Raw genomic sequence first — 14,510 nt, 5'->3', positions numbered from 1 at the left:
GTAGTATGCTAGTGGTGCATTGGTTCAGTGGGTGGGTTTGAATGTTTTCTAATGGTTGTCTGGATGTTGTGTGTGGGTTGTTGCATTGTGTGTACCGGCTGTGGATGACCTGCAATAGGGTGGCTAACGGTTTGCGTTACAGAGAAGGGGCTTTAAAAAGAGCAACTACTCCCCCCACCATACACACACTGTGGAAGGCCTGCCTGGGGTGTTGGAGGGTGGGAGGGACTGTGTGTGGAGGGAGGGAGAGGGGCACCTGCCATATGCTCCCTGAGTCGGGGCCAAACAAAAGCCGGTCAACAGGAGCAGCCAGCCCTGGCCCAGGGTGGGGGAGGGGTGCAGAGACACGGGGCTGGAGGTTGTCATGTGTTTGTCCGTGCAATTGTGTATTTTTGTGACTGGCTGCAAGCAAGGTTGACGTGTCGAGGCTTCATGCTTCTGCTTAATATCTTATCTGACTAAAACTCAATTTCCAGGGGTATTTAGTTTATCAGATAAACCAGATATGAGATCACAACACCTCACTAAATCATTAGCCATTATAGTGGTACTGCTAGGAGTGTTTCAGATTACGTTATCCCCCACCATAGCCCCACTGCTAGGAGTGTTCCAGATTACGTTATCCCCCACCATAGCCCCACTTCTAGGAGTGTTTCAGATTACGTTATCCCCCACCATAGCCCCACTGCTAGGAGTGTTCCAGATTACGTTATCCCCCACCATAGCCCCACTGCTAGGAGTGTTCCAGATGGAGTTATCCCCCACCATAGCCCCACTGCTAGGAGTGTTCCAGATTACGTTATCCCCCACCATAGCCCCACTGCTAGGAGTGTTCCAGATTACGTTATCCCCCACCATAGCCCCACTGCTAGGAGTGTTCCAGATTACGTTATCCCCCACCATAGCCCCACTGCTAGGAGTGTTCCAGATTACGTTATCCCCCACCATAGCCCCACTGCTAGGAGTGTTCCAGATTACGTTATCCCCCACCATAGCCCCACTGCTAGGAGTGTTCCAGATTACGTTATCCCCCACCATAGCCCCACTTCTAGGAGTGTTCCAGATTACGTTATCCCCCACCATAGCCCCACTTCTAGGAGTGTTCCAGATTACGTTATCCCCCACCATAGCCCCACTGCTAGGAGTGTTCCAGATTACGTTATCCCCCACCATAGCCCCACTGCTAGGAGTGTTCCAGATTACGTTATCCCCCACCATAGCCCCACTGCTAGGAGTGTTTCAGATTACGTTATCCCCCACCATAGCCCCACTGCTAGGAGTGTTCCAGATTACGTTATCCCCCACCATAGCCCCACTGCTAGGAGTGTTCCAGATTACGTTATCCCCCACCATAGCCCCACTTCTAGGAGTGTTTCAGATTACGTTATCCCCCACCATAGCCCCACTGCTAGGAGTGTTCCAGATTACGTTATCCCCCACCATAGCCCCACTGCTAGGAGTGTTTCAGATTACGTTATCCCCCACCATAGCCCCACTGCTAGGAGTGTTCCAGATTACGTTATCCCCCACCATAGCCCCACTGCTAGGAGTGTTCCAGATTACGTTATCCCCCACCATAGCCCCACTGCTAGGAGTGTTTCAGATTACGTTATCCCCCACCATAGCCCCACTGCTAGGAGTGTTCCAGATTACGTTATCCCCCACCATAGCCCCACTGCTAGGAGTGTTCCAGATTACGTTATCCCCCACCATAGCCCCACTGCTAGGAGTGTTCCAGATTACGTTATCCCCCACCATAGCCCCACTTCTAGGAGTGTTCCAGATGGAGTTATCCCCCACCATAGCCCCACTGCTAGGAGTGTTCCAGATTACGTTATCCCCCACCATAGCCCCACTGCTAGGAGTGTTCCAGATTACGTTATCCCCCACCATAGCCCCACTGCTAGGAGTGTTCCAGATTACGTTATCCCCCACCATAGCCCCACTGCTAGGAGTGTTTCAGATTACGTTATCCCCCACCATAGCCCCACTGCTAGGAGTGTTCCAGATGGAGTTATTCCCCACCATAGCCCCACTGCTAGGAGTGTTTCCTCTGTGTCCCACTCACCTTGTCAGGGCCCAGGCAGGCACAACCAGTCCTGAGACAAGGCTGGGGGCCCTAAAGCACCTCTACCCCCCTTCCACCTCCACCCCTGGGGGGGGTCGGAAACGAGCTGAGCGGTGCTTCAAAGAGATGTCGACCGCTGTTGTTAAACAGGGAGGAATGGGGAGGGGGCATGCAAAACAGCACATGTTTGAACTGAGCCACTCGATATGTAGATTAACAGGGGACCCCCGCAGTCCCCCCTCTCCTCCCCTCTCTCGCTGTCTGTCTCTCTGATGCTTGATTGTAATTCTGAGAGAATTCATCCGTGGTCTGATAAAGGAATTATGAGTCGACGGTAAAATGGCTGTGATCTAGGACAGTGATTTCTTCAATGCTGCTTTTTTTCCCTTCCAAAATAATGTAGGCTAGTTTATTATTTAATGCCATTTGATTTTGATTTAATGCCATTGATGTATTTAATGACTTTGTGTTCTGGTTCGATAGAGGTATTTTGTTTCTTAGGACTGATTAGTGTTTCACTTTAGTTTAGTTTTGTTATTGATTAGTGTTTCACTTTAGGGAGCGCTATGGCAACCCTTCCCTTCTGCCTCTCCCCCAAAGTGTTCCACACCCCTAGGCCTTGGACAGGACACAAGATGAGAGGGCCGAGGATTCTTCCTGGTCACACAAGCGTTAGGCACTAGAGGTCAGAGGTCAGTATGCGTCTACATTGTGTGAACCGGCAGAGCCTATAGGACGGACACACTCACTCATTGGGGGGGGGGGGGGGTTTGTGGTGGAGCTGTGACCAATTTCATCTGAATGAAAGACGAGCCGGCAAATTCGAGGGAGGGGGAGGGAGAGATGGACTTCAGAAAATGTTTGTTGCGCTACAGCCTGAATTTAAAATGGATTCAATTGCTATTTCTTGTCACTGGCCTACACACAATAACTCATAATGTCAAAGTGGAATTATGTTTATCTACATTTTTACAAATTAACAAATGAAAAGCTGAAATGGGTTGAATACCTATTTACTCAAGACATTTGTTATGGCAAGCCTAAATAAGTTCAGGAGTAAAAATGTGCTTAATAAGTTGCGTGGATTCACTCTTTGTGCAATAATAGAGAAACATTTTTGGTTCCCCACACATTCATTTATCTGTAAGGTCGAGCAGTGAATTTCAAACACATTCAACCACAAAGACCAAGGAGGTTTTAATAATAATAATAATACCATTTAGCAGACGCTTTTATCCAAAGCGACTTACAGTCATGTGTGCATAAATTTTTTTGTGTATGGGTGGTCCCGGGGACCGAACCCACTACCTTGGCGTTACAAGCGCCGTGCTCTACCAGCTGAGCTACAGAGGACCACAATGCCTTACAAAGATGGGCACCTATTGGTAGATGGGTAAAAAAAATAAAAAAGCAGACATTGAATATCCCTTTGAGCATGGTGAAGGTATTAATTACACTATGGATGGTGTATCAATACACCCAGTCACTACCTTCCTAACTCAGTTGCCAGAGAGGAAGGAAACTGCTTAGGGATTTCACCATGAGGCCAATGGTGACTTTAAAACTGTTACAGAGTTTAATGTATTTGACAGGAGATAACTGAGGATGGATCAACAACATTGTAGTTAATCCACAACACTAACCTAATTGACAGAGTGAAGAGAAGGACACCTGTACAGAATAAAAATATTCCAAAACATGCTTCCTGTTTTCAACAAGGTACTGAAGTAATACTGCAAAAGATTTGGCAAAGCAATTATATTTTTGTCATGAATACAAAGTGTTATGGGTATGCTTGCAATAATTAAAGACGGGAGTTTTTCAGGATAAACAAAGAAACGGAATGGAGCTAAGCACAGGCAAAATCCTAGAGGAAAACCTGGTTTAGTCTGCTTTCCAGAAGACACTGGGAGATGTTCACCTTTCAGCAGGACAATAACCTAAAACAGAAGGCCAAACCTACACAAGTTGCTTACCAAGAAGACGGTGAATGTTCCTGAGTGGCCGAGTTACAGTTTTCACTTAAATCTACTTGAAAATCTATGGCAAGACCTGAAAATGATTTAACAACCAATTGGTCAGAGCTTGAAGGATTTTGAAAATAATAATGGCCATATGTTGCACAATCCAGGTGTGGAAAGCTCTTAATCGCGGCCAAAAGGTGCTTCAAGTAATGTCTCGGGTGTGAATACTTATGTAAATAAATACAAATCTAAACATGTTTTCACATTGTCATTATGGGGTATTGTGTGTAAATGGGTGATGAAAAAAGTATATATAATCCATTCTAAGTTCAGGCTGTAACAAAACAACGTGGAATAAGTCAAGGGGTATGAATACTTTCTGAAGGGGTTGGTGGATGTTGAGTAGGTTTTTGTAGTTTGATTTATTGATACTATCTGTGACTGACTGTAGAAGTGTGTTCCTTTAGATTATTCAATGTCCAGTTTTATAGGCTAGCAGTGCTAAAATAGGAGAGGTGATTATTTTAATGAAGAGTGCATTGACAGGATCTAGCAGTGTGGTTATTCATAGAAATCAATAAAGTATGTCTGTGGATGAGGTAGAGAGAAACACTAACAGTAGGATCCTTTCCTCTCTGTGACTTTAGTGAAGACTGTAACAGTAGGATCCTTTCCTCTCTGTGACTTTAGTGAAGACTGTAACAGTAGGATCCTTTCCTCTCTGTGACTTTAGTGAAGGCCGTAACAGTAGGATCCTTTCCTCTCTGTGACTTTAGTGAAGACTGTAACAGTAGGATCCTTTCCTCTCTGTGACTTTACTGAAGACTGTAACAGTAGGATCCTTTCCTCTCTGTGACTTTAGTGAAGGCCGTAACAGTAGGATCCTTTCCTCTCTGTGACTTTAGTGAAGACCGTAACAGTAGGATCCATTCCTCTCTGTGACTTTAGTGAAAACTGTAACAGTAGGATCCTTTCCTCTCTGTGACTTTAGTGAAGACTGTAACAGTAGGATCCTTTCCTCTCTGTGACTTTAGTGAAGGCCGTAACAGTAGGATCCTTTCCTCTCTGTGACTTTAGTGAAGACCGTAACAGTAGGATCCATTCCTCTCTGTGACTTTAGTGAAAACTGTAACAGTAGGATCCTTTCCTCTCTGTGACTTTAGTGAAGGCCGTAACAGTAGGATCCTTTCCTCTCTGTGACTTTAGTGAAGGCCGCAACAGTAGGATCCTTTCCTCTCTGTGACTTTAGTGAAGACTGTAATAGTAGGATCCTTTCCTCTCTGTGACTTTAGTGAAGACTGTAACAGTAGGATCCTTTCCTCTCTGTGACTTTAGTGAAGATTGTAACAGTAGTTCGTTTTTTTCTTCCTCTCTGAAACTCTGGTGAAGCGCATTTTCAGGTTTCTAAACTCCTTGAGCGGTAGTCTAATCCCTCAGCAGGTTCTCAGGTTTCTAATCTCCTTGAGCAATAGTCTAATCCCCCACCAGGTTCTCAGGTTTCTAATCTCCTTGAGCAATAGTCTAATCCCCCAGCAGGTTATCAGGTTTCTAAACTCCTTGAGCAGTAGTCTAATTCCTCAGCAGGTTGCCAGGTTTCTAAACTCCTTGAGCAATAGTCTAATCCCCCAGCAGGTTCTCAGGTTTCTAAACTCCTTGAGCAATAGTCTAATCCCCCAGCAGGTTATCAGGTTTCTAAACTCCTTGAGCAGTAGTCTAATCCCCCAGCAGGTTATCAGGTTTCTAAACTCCTTGAGCAGTAGTCTAATCCCCCAGCAGGTTCTCAGGTTTCTAAACTCCTTGAGCAGTAGTCTAATCCCCCAGCAGGTTCTCAGGTTTCTAAACTCCTTGAGCAGTAGTCTAATTCCTCAGCAGGTTGCCAGGTTTCTAAACTCCTTGAGCAATAGTCTAATCCCCCAGCAGGTTATCAGGTTTCTAAACTCCTTGAGCAATAGTCTAATCCCCCAGCAGGTTATCAGGTTTCTAAACTCCTTGAGCAGTAGTCTAATTCCTCAGCAGGTTGCCAGGTTTCTAAACTCCTTGAGCAGTAGTTTAATCCCCCAGCAGGTTCTCAGGTTTCTAAACTCCTTGAGCAGTAGTCTAATCCCTCAGCAGCACACCTCTACAGCCTCTCAGCCCACGTCCACAGGGTCGACCCACAGCCCCAGTACTCCTGAGGGCGGTTCGTTTCTGAAGAGGACAGGCATGCACTTGGCTCAGCAGAGGAAGCACTGACTGGACGATCTCTCGCTCCCCCCCCCCCCCCCCACTGTGTTCTCATGAAACAGGACAGGTTCTACTTGTAATTAACATAAACACTAAAAAGCAGCTTGCAGTACTAAATCACACTTTTGTATATGTCCCTATGAGTTCTACCTCTTACCAGAAATGTCATTTCAGTTTAAATAGTTTTTTTTTGTATCACTTTGTGTTAAACACACTCCCAATCAACAGCCAATACAAGGAGTAAACCAAAGAGACGTCATGGAAGAAAATGAGAAGACTGACAACCCAATGTCCCTACCAGGATGAAAGAGGCGGTTTTGTAGAGATGGTGGGGGGTGGTATTCATGGCCGTTTATGGCTGCGCCTGTGGCCACAGGAGTCTAGACTACTAACTTATAGAATATTAGGGTGAATGGGAAAGTGTGGACTGAGACTGGGTCTAGGCTGGAGTGGGCTGGGCCTGTCCTATACTAAAGCAACTGGAGTAGTGGGTGGGTGGGAGTGAACAGAACAGCAGTTGTTTCCTTTTCTGGTTGTTAGACGCCATTACAGCCTGTGTGTTAACTGCCTCCTCTGGCCTGCTATGGCCTGCTGGGGTGATTGGTTGGCCTGCTATGGCCTGCTGGGGTGATTGGTTGGCCTGCTATGGCCTGCTGGGGTGATTGGTTGCTGGCTGGGCTCTGTATGTCTCTCCTCTACAGGGTTAATGGTAGGCTGCAGTATCAGCAGTAAAACTCACACTTGGTGAAGAGCCCCAATATATATATATATATATATATATATAGATAGATAGATAGATAGATAGATAGACACACACACACCGGTTCAGCTGGCCTTGAGACGAGGGGGGGGGGGGGAGGGAGGGAGAGGAGGGAGGGAATGAGGATAAATGTGAGTGATGAAATTGCAACAGTGTGGGAAAGAGTGAGAGGCAAGGAAAAACCAAGGATTAAAGAGAGAGATGGAGGGGGGGTAAGAGATGTGGAGGGGGGGGAAGAGATGTGGAGGGGTGAAGAGATGTTGGGGAGAAGAGGGAGATGTGGATGTGGAGGGGGGAGATGGAGGGGGGGAAAGAGAGCGATGTGGGGGAGAAGAGAGATGTGGAGGGGGGGAGATGAGAGAGATGTGGAGGGGGTAAAGGGAGATGGAGAGGGGGAAAGAGACAGATGGAGGGGGGAAAGAGATGGAGGGGTGGAGGGAAGAGGGAGATGGAGGGGTGGAAGAGAGATGGATGTGGGGGAAAGAGAGATGGAGGGGGGGGAAGGGAGTGATGTGGAGGGGGGAGAGAAGAGAGAGATGGAGGGGGAAGAGATGGAGGGGGGGATGGAGAGAGGGAAAGAGATATGTGGGGGAAAGAGATATGTGGGGGAAGAGAGATGGAGAGGGGGAAAGAGAGAGATGGAGGGGGGGAAAGAGAGTACTGGTACCCCGTGTATATAGCCAAGTTATTACCTCATACCCCTGCACATCGACTCAGTACTGGTACCCCGTGTATATAGCCAAGTTATTACCTCGTACCCCTGCACATCGACTCAGTACTGGTACCCCGTGTATATAGCCAAGTTATTACCTTGTACCCCTGCACATGGACTCAGTACTGGTACCCCGTGTATATAGCCAAGTTATTACCTCGTACCCCTGCACATGGACTCAGTACTGGTACCCCGTGTATATAGCCAAGTTATTACCTCGTAGCCCTGTACATCGACTCAGTACTGGTACCCCATGTATATAGCCAAGTTATTACCTCGTACCCCTGCACATCGACTCAGTACTGGTACCCCGTGTATATAGCCAAGTTATTACCTCGTAGCCCTGTACATCGACTCAGTACTGGTACCCCGTGTATATAGCCAAGTTATTACCTCGTACCCCTGTACATCGACTCAGTACTGGGACCCCGTGTATATAGCCAAGTTATTACCTCGTACCCCTGCACATGGACTCAGTACTGGTACCCCGTGTATATAGCCAAGTTATTACCTCGTACCCCTGCACATGGACTCAGTACTGGTACCCCGTGTATATAGCCAAGTTATTACCTCGTAGCCCTGTACATCGACTCAGTACTGGTACCCCATGTATATAGCCAAGTTATTACCTCGTACCCCTGCACATCGACTCAGTACTGGTACCCCGTGTATATAGCCAAGTTATTACCTCGTAGCCCTGTACATCGACTCAGTACTGGTACCCCGTGTATATAGCCAAGTTATTACCTCGTACCCCTGTACATCGACTCAGTACTGGTACCCCGTGTATATAGCCAAGTTATTACCTCGTACCCCTGTACATCGACTCAGTACTGGGACCCCGTGTATATAGCCAAGTTATTACCTCGTACCCCTGCACATCGACTCAGTACTGGTACCCCGTGTATATAGCCAAGTTATTACCTCGTACCCCTGCACATCGACTCAGTACTGGTACCCCGTGTATATAGCCAAGTTATTACCTCGTACCCCTGCACATTGACTCAGTACTGGTACCCCGTGTATATAGCCAAGTTATTACCTCGTACCCCTGCACATGGACTCAGTACTGGTACCCCGTGTATATAGCCAAGTTATTACCTCGTACCCCTGCACATGGACTCAGTACTGGTACCCCGTGTATATAGCCAAGTTATTACCTCGTACCCCTGCACATGGACTCAGTACTGGTACCCCGTGTATATAGCCAAGTTATTACCTCGTACCCCTGCACATGGACTCAGTACTGGTACCCCGTGTATATAGCCAAGTTATTACCTCGTACCCCTGCACATCGACTCAGTACTGGTACCCCGTGTATATAGCCAAGTTATTACCTCGTACCCCTGCACATGGACTCAGTACTGGTACCCCGTGTATATAGCCAAGTTATTACCTCGTACCCCTGCACATGGACTCAGTACTGGTACCCCGTGTATATAGCCAAGTTATTACCTCGTACCCCTGCACATGGACTCAGTACTGGTACCCCGTGTATATAGCCAAGTTATTACCTCGTACCCCTGTACATCGACTCAGTACTGGTACCCCGTGTATATAGCCAAGTTATTACCTCGTACCCCTGTACATCGACTCAGTACTGGTACCCCGTGTATATAGCCAAGTTATCATGGACTCAGTACTGGTACCCCGTGTATATAGCCAAGTTATCATGGACTCAGTACTGGTACTGTAAGTCGCTCTGGATAAGAGCGTCTGCTAAATGACTAAAATGTAAATGTAAATGGTACCCTGTGTATATAGCCAAGTTATTACCTCGTACCCCTGCACATCGGCTCAGTACTGGTACCCTGTATATAGCCAAGTTATTACCTCGTACCCCTGCACATGGACTCAGTACTGGTACCCCGTGTATATAGCCAAGTTATCGTGGACTCAGTACTGGTACCCTGTATATAGCCAAGTTATTACCTCGTACCCCTGCACATGGACTCAGTACTGGTACCCCGTGTATATAGCCAAGTTATCATGGACTCAGTACTGGTACCCTGTATATAGCCAAGTTATTGTTACTCACTGTGGATTTATTATTACTTTTATTATTACATGTTTTACTTTTCTATTATTTCTCTATTTTCTTTCTCTCTGCATTGGTGGGAAGGAGCCGTAAGCATTTCACTGTTAGTCTAACACCTGTTATTCACGAAGCATGTGACTAATACAATTTTAATTTGACAAAGTTCCCCGCATAAAACGACAGTGTTTTTTATTTATTAGGAAAGGTTTTGTATAGCCTACCTTCTAACCCCTCTCTCCCCCGTAGGTAAGTTTGAGGAGAGGGAGGATCGGGTACCTAAGCTGGAGCAGCTGAACTCCCTGGGCTTCATGTGTTCTCTGAACCTTGTTCTCAACAAGAGAGACCTCATCAAGATGGAGCTGCTGCTGCTGGAGACGTTCAGCTGGAACCTGTGTATGCCCACCCCAGCCCACTTCATAGACCACTACCTCCAGGCCTCGGTGCAGGAGGGAGACCTGTACAACGGCTGGCCTCTCTCCTCCCTCTCCAAGACCAAAGGCTTTATGGACAAGTACACACACTACTTCCTGGAGGTGTCACTGCAAGGTGAGGGGTGATGAGGTGGATGGAGGGATTGAAGTAGAGGTGATGGATGTGGTGAAGGAATGAGAGCGCAGGGGGAAAGGTTCAAGATGGAGGGGGGGGAAATAGAGGGACTGTTATGAAATATGTGTAGCCTCCTGTGTTCCTCTAGACCATTTCTAACAGCCTGTCTGTGTTCCTCTAGACCATTTCTAACAGTCTGTCTGTGTTCCTCTAGACCATTTCTAACTGTCTGTCTGTGTTCCTCTAGACCAGGGGTGTCAAACTCATTTTAGCTTAGGGGCCACATGGAGGAAAATCTATTCCCAAGTGGGCCGGACCGGAAAAATCATGGTATATATATAACTTAAAAACAACAACTTCAGATTGTTTTCTTTGTTTTAATACGATCAACATACAACATAAAGCTGGAGCCTGAGGACAGTGTGTCCAAAATAGTACAAGCACAACATCACTATTAATCATAAAACACGTCAAGTTTATTTGAAAATTCTAAAGAAAAAGAACACACAAACACACAATGCCTCAGTGATTAACAGAACTGTTTCACAGATCACAGAACTATATCAGGGTGTCATTTCTCAGGCAGAAATGTAGATATAAATAATGAAATCCTGTTCCCCAAACAAGTGCAAGAACCACTGAGTCAAGAATAGGTTAAATATACAAATAAAATAAAATCAATTAAAAACAATAGCACATCAACATAAAAACATATAAACATAAATCTGAAAGCGTTGCTCAAACTCCCGTAACAGTCCAGTTATTTTATCTTTGAACCGCTTCATGTCTGCCACATGTTGGGTCGCGCACACATTTTTCAGACAGGGGAAGTGAGCTGCATCACCACCGGCAAGTTGCGTCTCCCACAATGACAGCTTCAACTTGAAAGAACGTATGCTGTCATAATACTGCGTGACAACTTTGTTGCACCCTTGCAGCTGTTTGTTCAAGTTATTCAGGTGCTCTGTAACATCCACCATAAATGCAAGGTCCGGCATCCATTCTGCGGAATGAAATTCTAACACTGGTTTGCCCTTTTCTTCCATGAACTGTTCAATTTCTTCTCGTAAATCAAAGAAACGCCTCAGCACAGCACCTCGGCTTAACCATCTTACCTCAGTGTGGTATGGCAGGCCATAGATGTGGTCTTTTTCTCTGAGAAGGCTGTCAAACTGACGGTGATTCAGGCTTCTGGATCGGATGAAATTAACAGTTTGGATGACCACCTTCATGACGTTATCCATCTTTAATGACTTGCAACACAAAGCCTCCTGGTGCAAAATACAGTGAAAAGTCAAAAAATCACGTCCTCCATTTGCAGATTGCACTTTCTCTCTGAACTTTGTCACAACGCCTGCTTTTTTTCCCGATCATTGAGGGCGCACCATCTGTAGCCAGGCTGACAGCGCGGGACCAGTCCACTCCGACCCTGTCCAGCGCGCCGACGAGTGCGGTAAAAATATCAGCTGCTGTCGTTGTATCTGTCATCGGCACCAACTCCACGAACTCCTCGGTGACGGTCAATGTGTCATCAACTCCGCGGATGAAAAAATGGCCAGTTGTGCAACATCTGTAATGTCCGTGCTTTCATCAATTGCAACCGAAAACGCAATAAATGACTTTACTTTTTGCTTCAACTGGCTGTCCAAATCCACTGAAAGATCGGAAATCCTGTCTGCAACTGTGTTTCTTGTCAGGCTGATATTTGCAAAAGCCTGCCGCTTTTCAGGGCACACAATCTCCGCTGCCTTCATCATGCATGTTTTTACAAATTCACCCTCACTAAATGGTTTTGAAGCCACTGCGATTTCATTAGCAATGAGGTAGCTAGCTTTCACTGCAGCGTCACTGATGTCTCGGCTGTGAGTAAACACAGACTGCTGTTTCTTCAGACCCGCCAACAGTTCATTCACCTTCTCTCATCTCCGCTGTCCTTGAAAGTTGTCATATTTGTCGGCATGAAGACTCAAATAGTGGCGACAAAGGTTATATTCTTTCAGCACTGCAACATGCTCTGAACACACCAAACATACAGCTTTCCCATTCAATTCCGTGATTAAATAGGATGACCATTTTTCTTGGAACACTCTGCACTCTGCGTCCACTTTTCTCTTTTTTGACAGAGACATATTGGGGCAATGAGGGTGCCAAAGCACATAATGTTAAAAGTAGAAGCCGTAATAAATATCGCGGGCAAAACAAAGTAGCTCATTGGCTGCACGTGCTTGACCTACTTGCTCTGCCCCGGTATAAACAGTTTGCTTGCTTAACACAATTGCTATTGCGCCATCCAGTGGACGCAATTGGAACAGCAGTTTATTTTATTGAAAAATGGCAGCGCATTTTTATACTTATAAAAATAAAAAAAATTTTTTTTTTTTTTTTTATATATATTTTTTTCAAAATCATCTCGCGGGCCGAATTAAACCCGTTTGCGGGCCTGATCCGGCCCGCGGGCCGTACGTTTGACACCCCTGCTCTAGACCATTTCTAACAGTCTGTCTGTGTTCCTCTAGACCATTTCTAACAGTCTGTCTGTGTTCCTCTAGACCATTTCTAACAGTCTGTCTGTGATCCTCTAGACCATTTCTAACAGTCTGTCTGTGATCCTCTAGACCATTTCTAACAGTCTGTCTGTGTTCCTCTAGACCATGCATTCCTGAGTTTCCGTCCGTCTCAGGTGGCGGCGGCATGCGTAGCGGCGTCTCGTATCTGTCTCCAGATTTCTCCTAGCTGGACCACGTCTCTACACCTACTGACTGGATACACCTGGGAGCACCTCACACACTGCATCAAACTCATGCTGCTGTAAGTCTCTCACTCACTCACAGACCTGGGACCACCTCACCCAGTGCATCAAACTCATGCTGCTGTAAGTCTCTCACTCACTCACAGACCTGGGACCACCTCACACACTGCATCAAACTCATGCTGCTGTAAGTCTCTCACTCACTCACAGACCTGGGACCACCTCACCCAGTGCATCAAACTCATGCTGCTGTAAGTCTCTCACTCACTCACAGACCTGGGACCACCTCACACACTGCATCAAACTCATGCTGCTGTAAGTCTCTCACTCACTCACAGACCTGGGACCACCTCACACACTGCATCAAACTCATGCTGCTGTAAGTCTCTCACTCACTCACAGACCTGGGACCACCTCACACACTGCATCAAACTCATGCTGCTGTAAGTCTCTCACTCACTCACAGACCTGGGACCACCTCACACACTGCATCAAACTCATGCTGCTGTAAGTCTCTCACTCACTCACAGACCTGGGACCACCTCACACACTGCATCAAACTCATGCTGCTGTAAGTCTCTCACTCACTCACAGACCTGGGACCACCTCACACACTGCATCAAACTCATGCTGCTGTAAGTCTCTCACTCACTCACAGACCTGGGACCACCTCACACACTGCATCAAACTCATGCTGCTGTAAGTCTCTCACTCACTCACAGACCTGGGACCACCTCACACACTGCATCAAACTCATGCTGCTGTAAGTCTCTCACTCACTCACAGACCTGGGACCACCTCACACACTGCATCAAACTCATGCTGCTGTAAGTCTCTCACTCACTCACAGACCTGGGACCACCTCACCCAGTGCATCAAACTCATGCTGCTGTAAGTCTCTCACTCACAGACCAGACTCACAGACCTGGGACCACCTCACACACTGCATCAAACTCATGCTGCTGTAAGTCTCTCACTCACTCACAGACCTGGGACCACCTCACACACTGCATCAAACTCATGCTGCTGTAAGTCTCTCACTCACTCACAGACCTGGGACCACCTCACACACTGCATCAAACTCATGCTGCTGTAAGTCTCTCACTCACTCACAGACCTGGGACCACCTCACACACTGCATCAAACTCATGCTGCTGTAAGTCTCTCACTCACTCACAGACCTGGGACCACCTCACACACTGCATCAAACTCATGCTGCTGTAAGTCTCTCACTCACTCACAGACCTGGGACCACCTCACACACTGCATCAAACTCATGCTGCTGTAAGTCTCTCACTCACTCACAGACCTGGGACCACCTCACACACTGCATCAAACTCATGCTGCTGTAAGTCTCTCACTCACTCACAGACCTGGGACCACCTCACACACTGCATCAAACTCATGCTGCTGTAAGTCTCTCACTCACTCACAGACCTGGGACCACCTC

The 14,510-nt window shown here is 46.8% G+C and overlaps 1 protein-coding gene across 1 annotated transcript in view; it reads left to right on the top strand.

Annotated features, from left to right (window-relative positions):
- Positions 1-14,510, top strand: part of LOC311105195 (cyclin-J-like) — a 35,914-nt gene that overhangs the window by 17,365 nt on the left and 4,039 nt on the right. Inside the window, exons 4-5 of the mRNA XM_084147251.1 lie at positions 10,012-10,311; positions 12,960-13,119. Coding sequence (XP_084003377.1) covers positions 10,012-10,311; positions 12,960-13,119 — 460 coding nt within the window. The remainder of the gene's footprint in view (positions 1-10,011; positions 10,312-12,959; positions 13,120-14,510) is intronic.

Source organism: Coregonus lavaretus, assembly GCF_964263955.1.
Source record: "Coregonus lavaretus genome assembly, chromosome: 29".
Classification (NCBI taxonomy): Eukaryota; Metazoa; Chordata; class Actinopteri; order Salmoniformes; family Salmonidae; genus Coregonus; species Coregonus lavaretus.
Note: the sequence above shows the minus strand (reverse complement) of the source record. Positions and strands in the feature narration are given on the sequence as shown.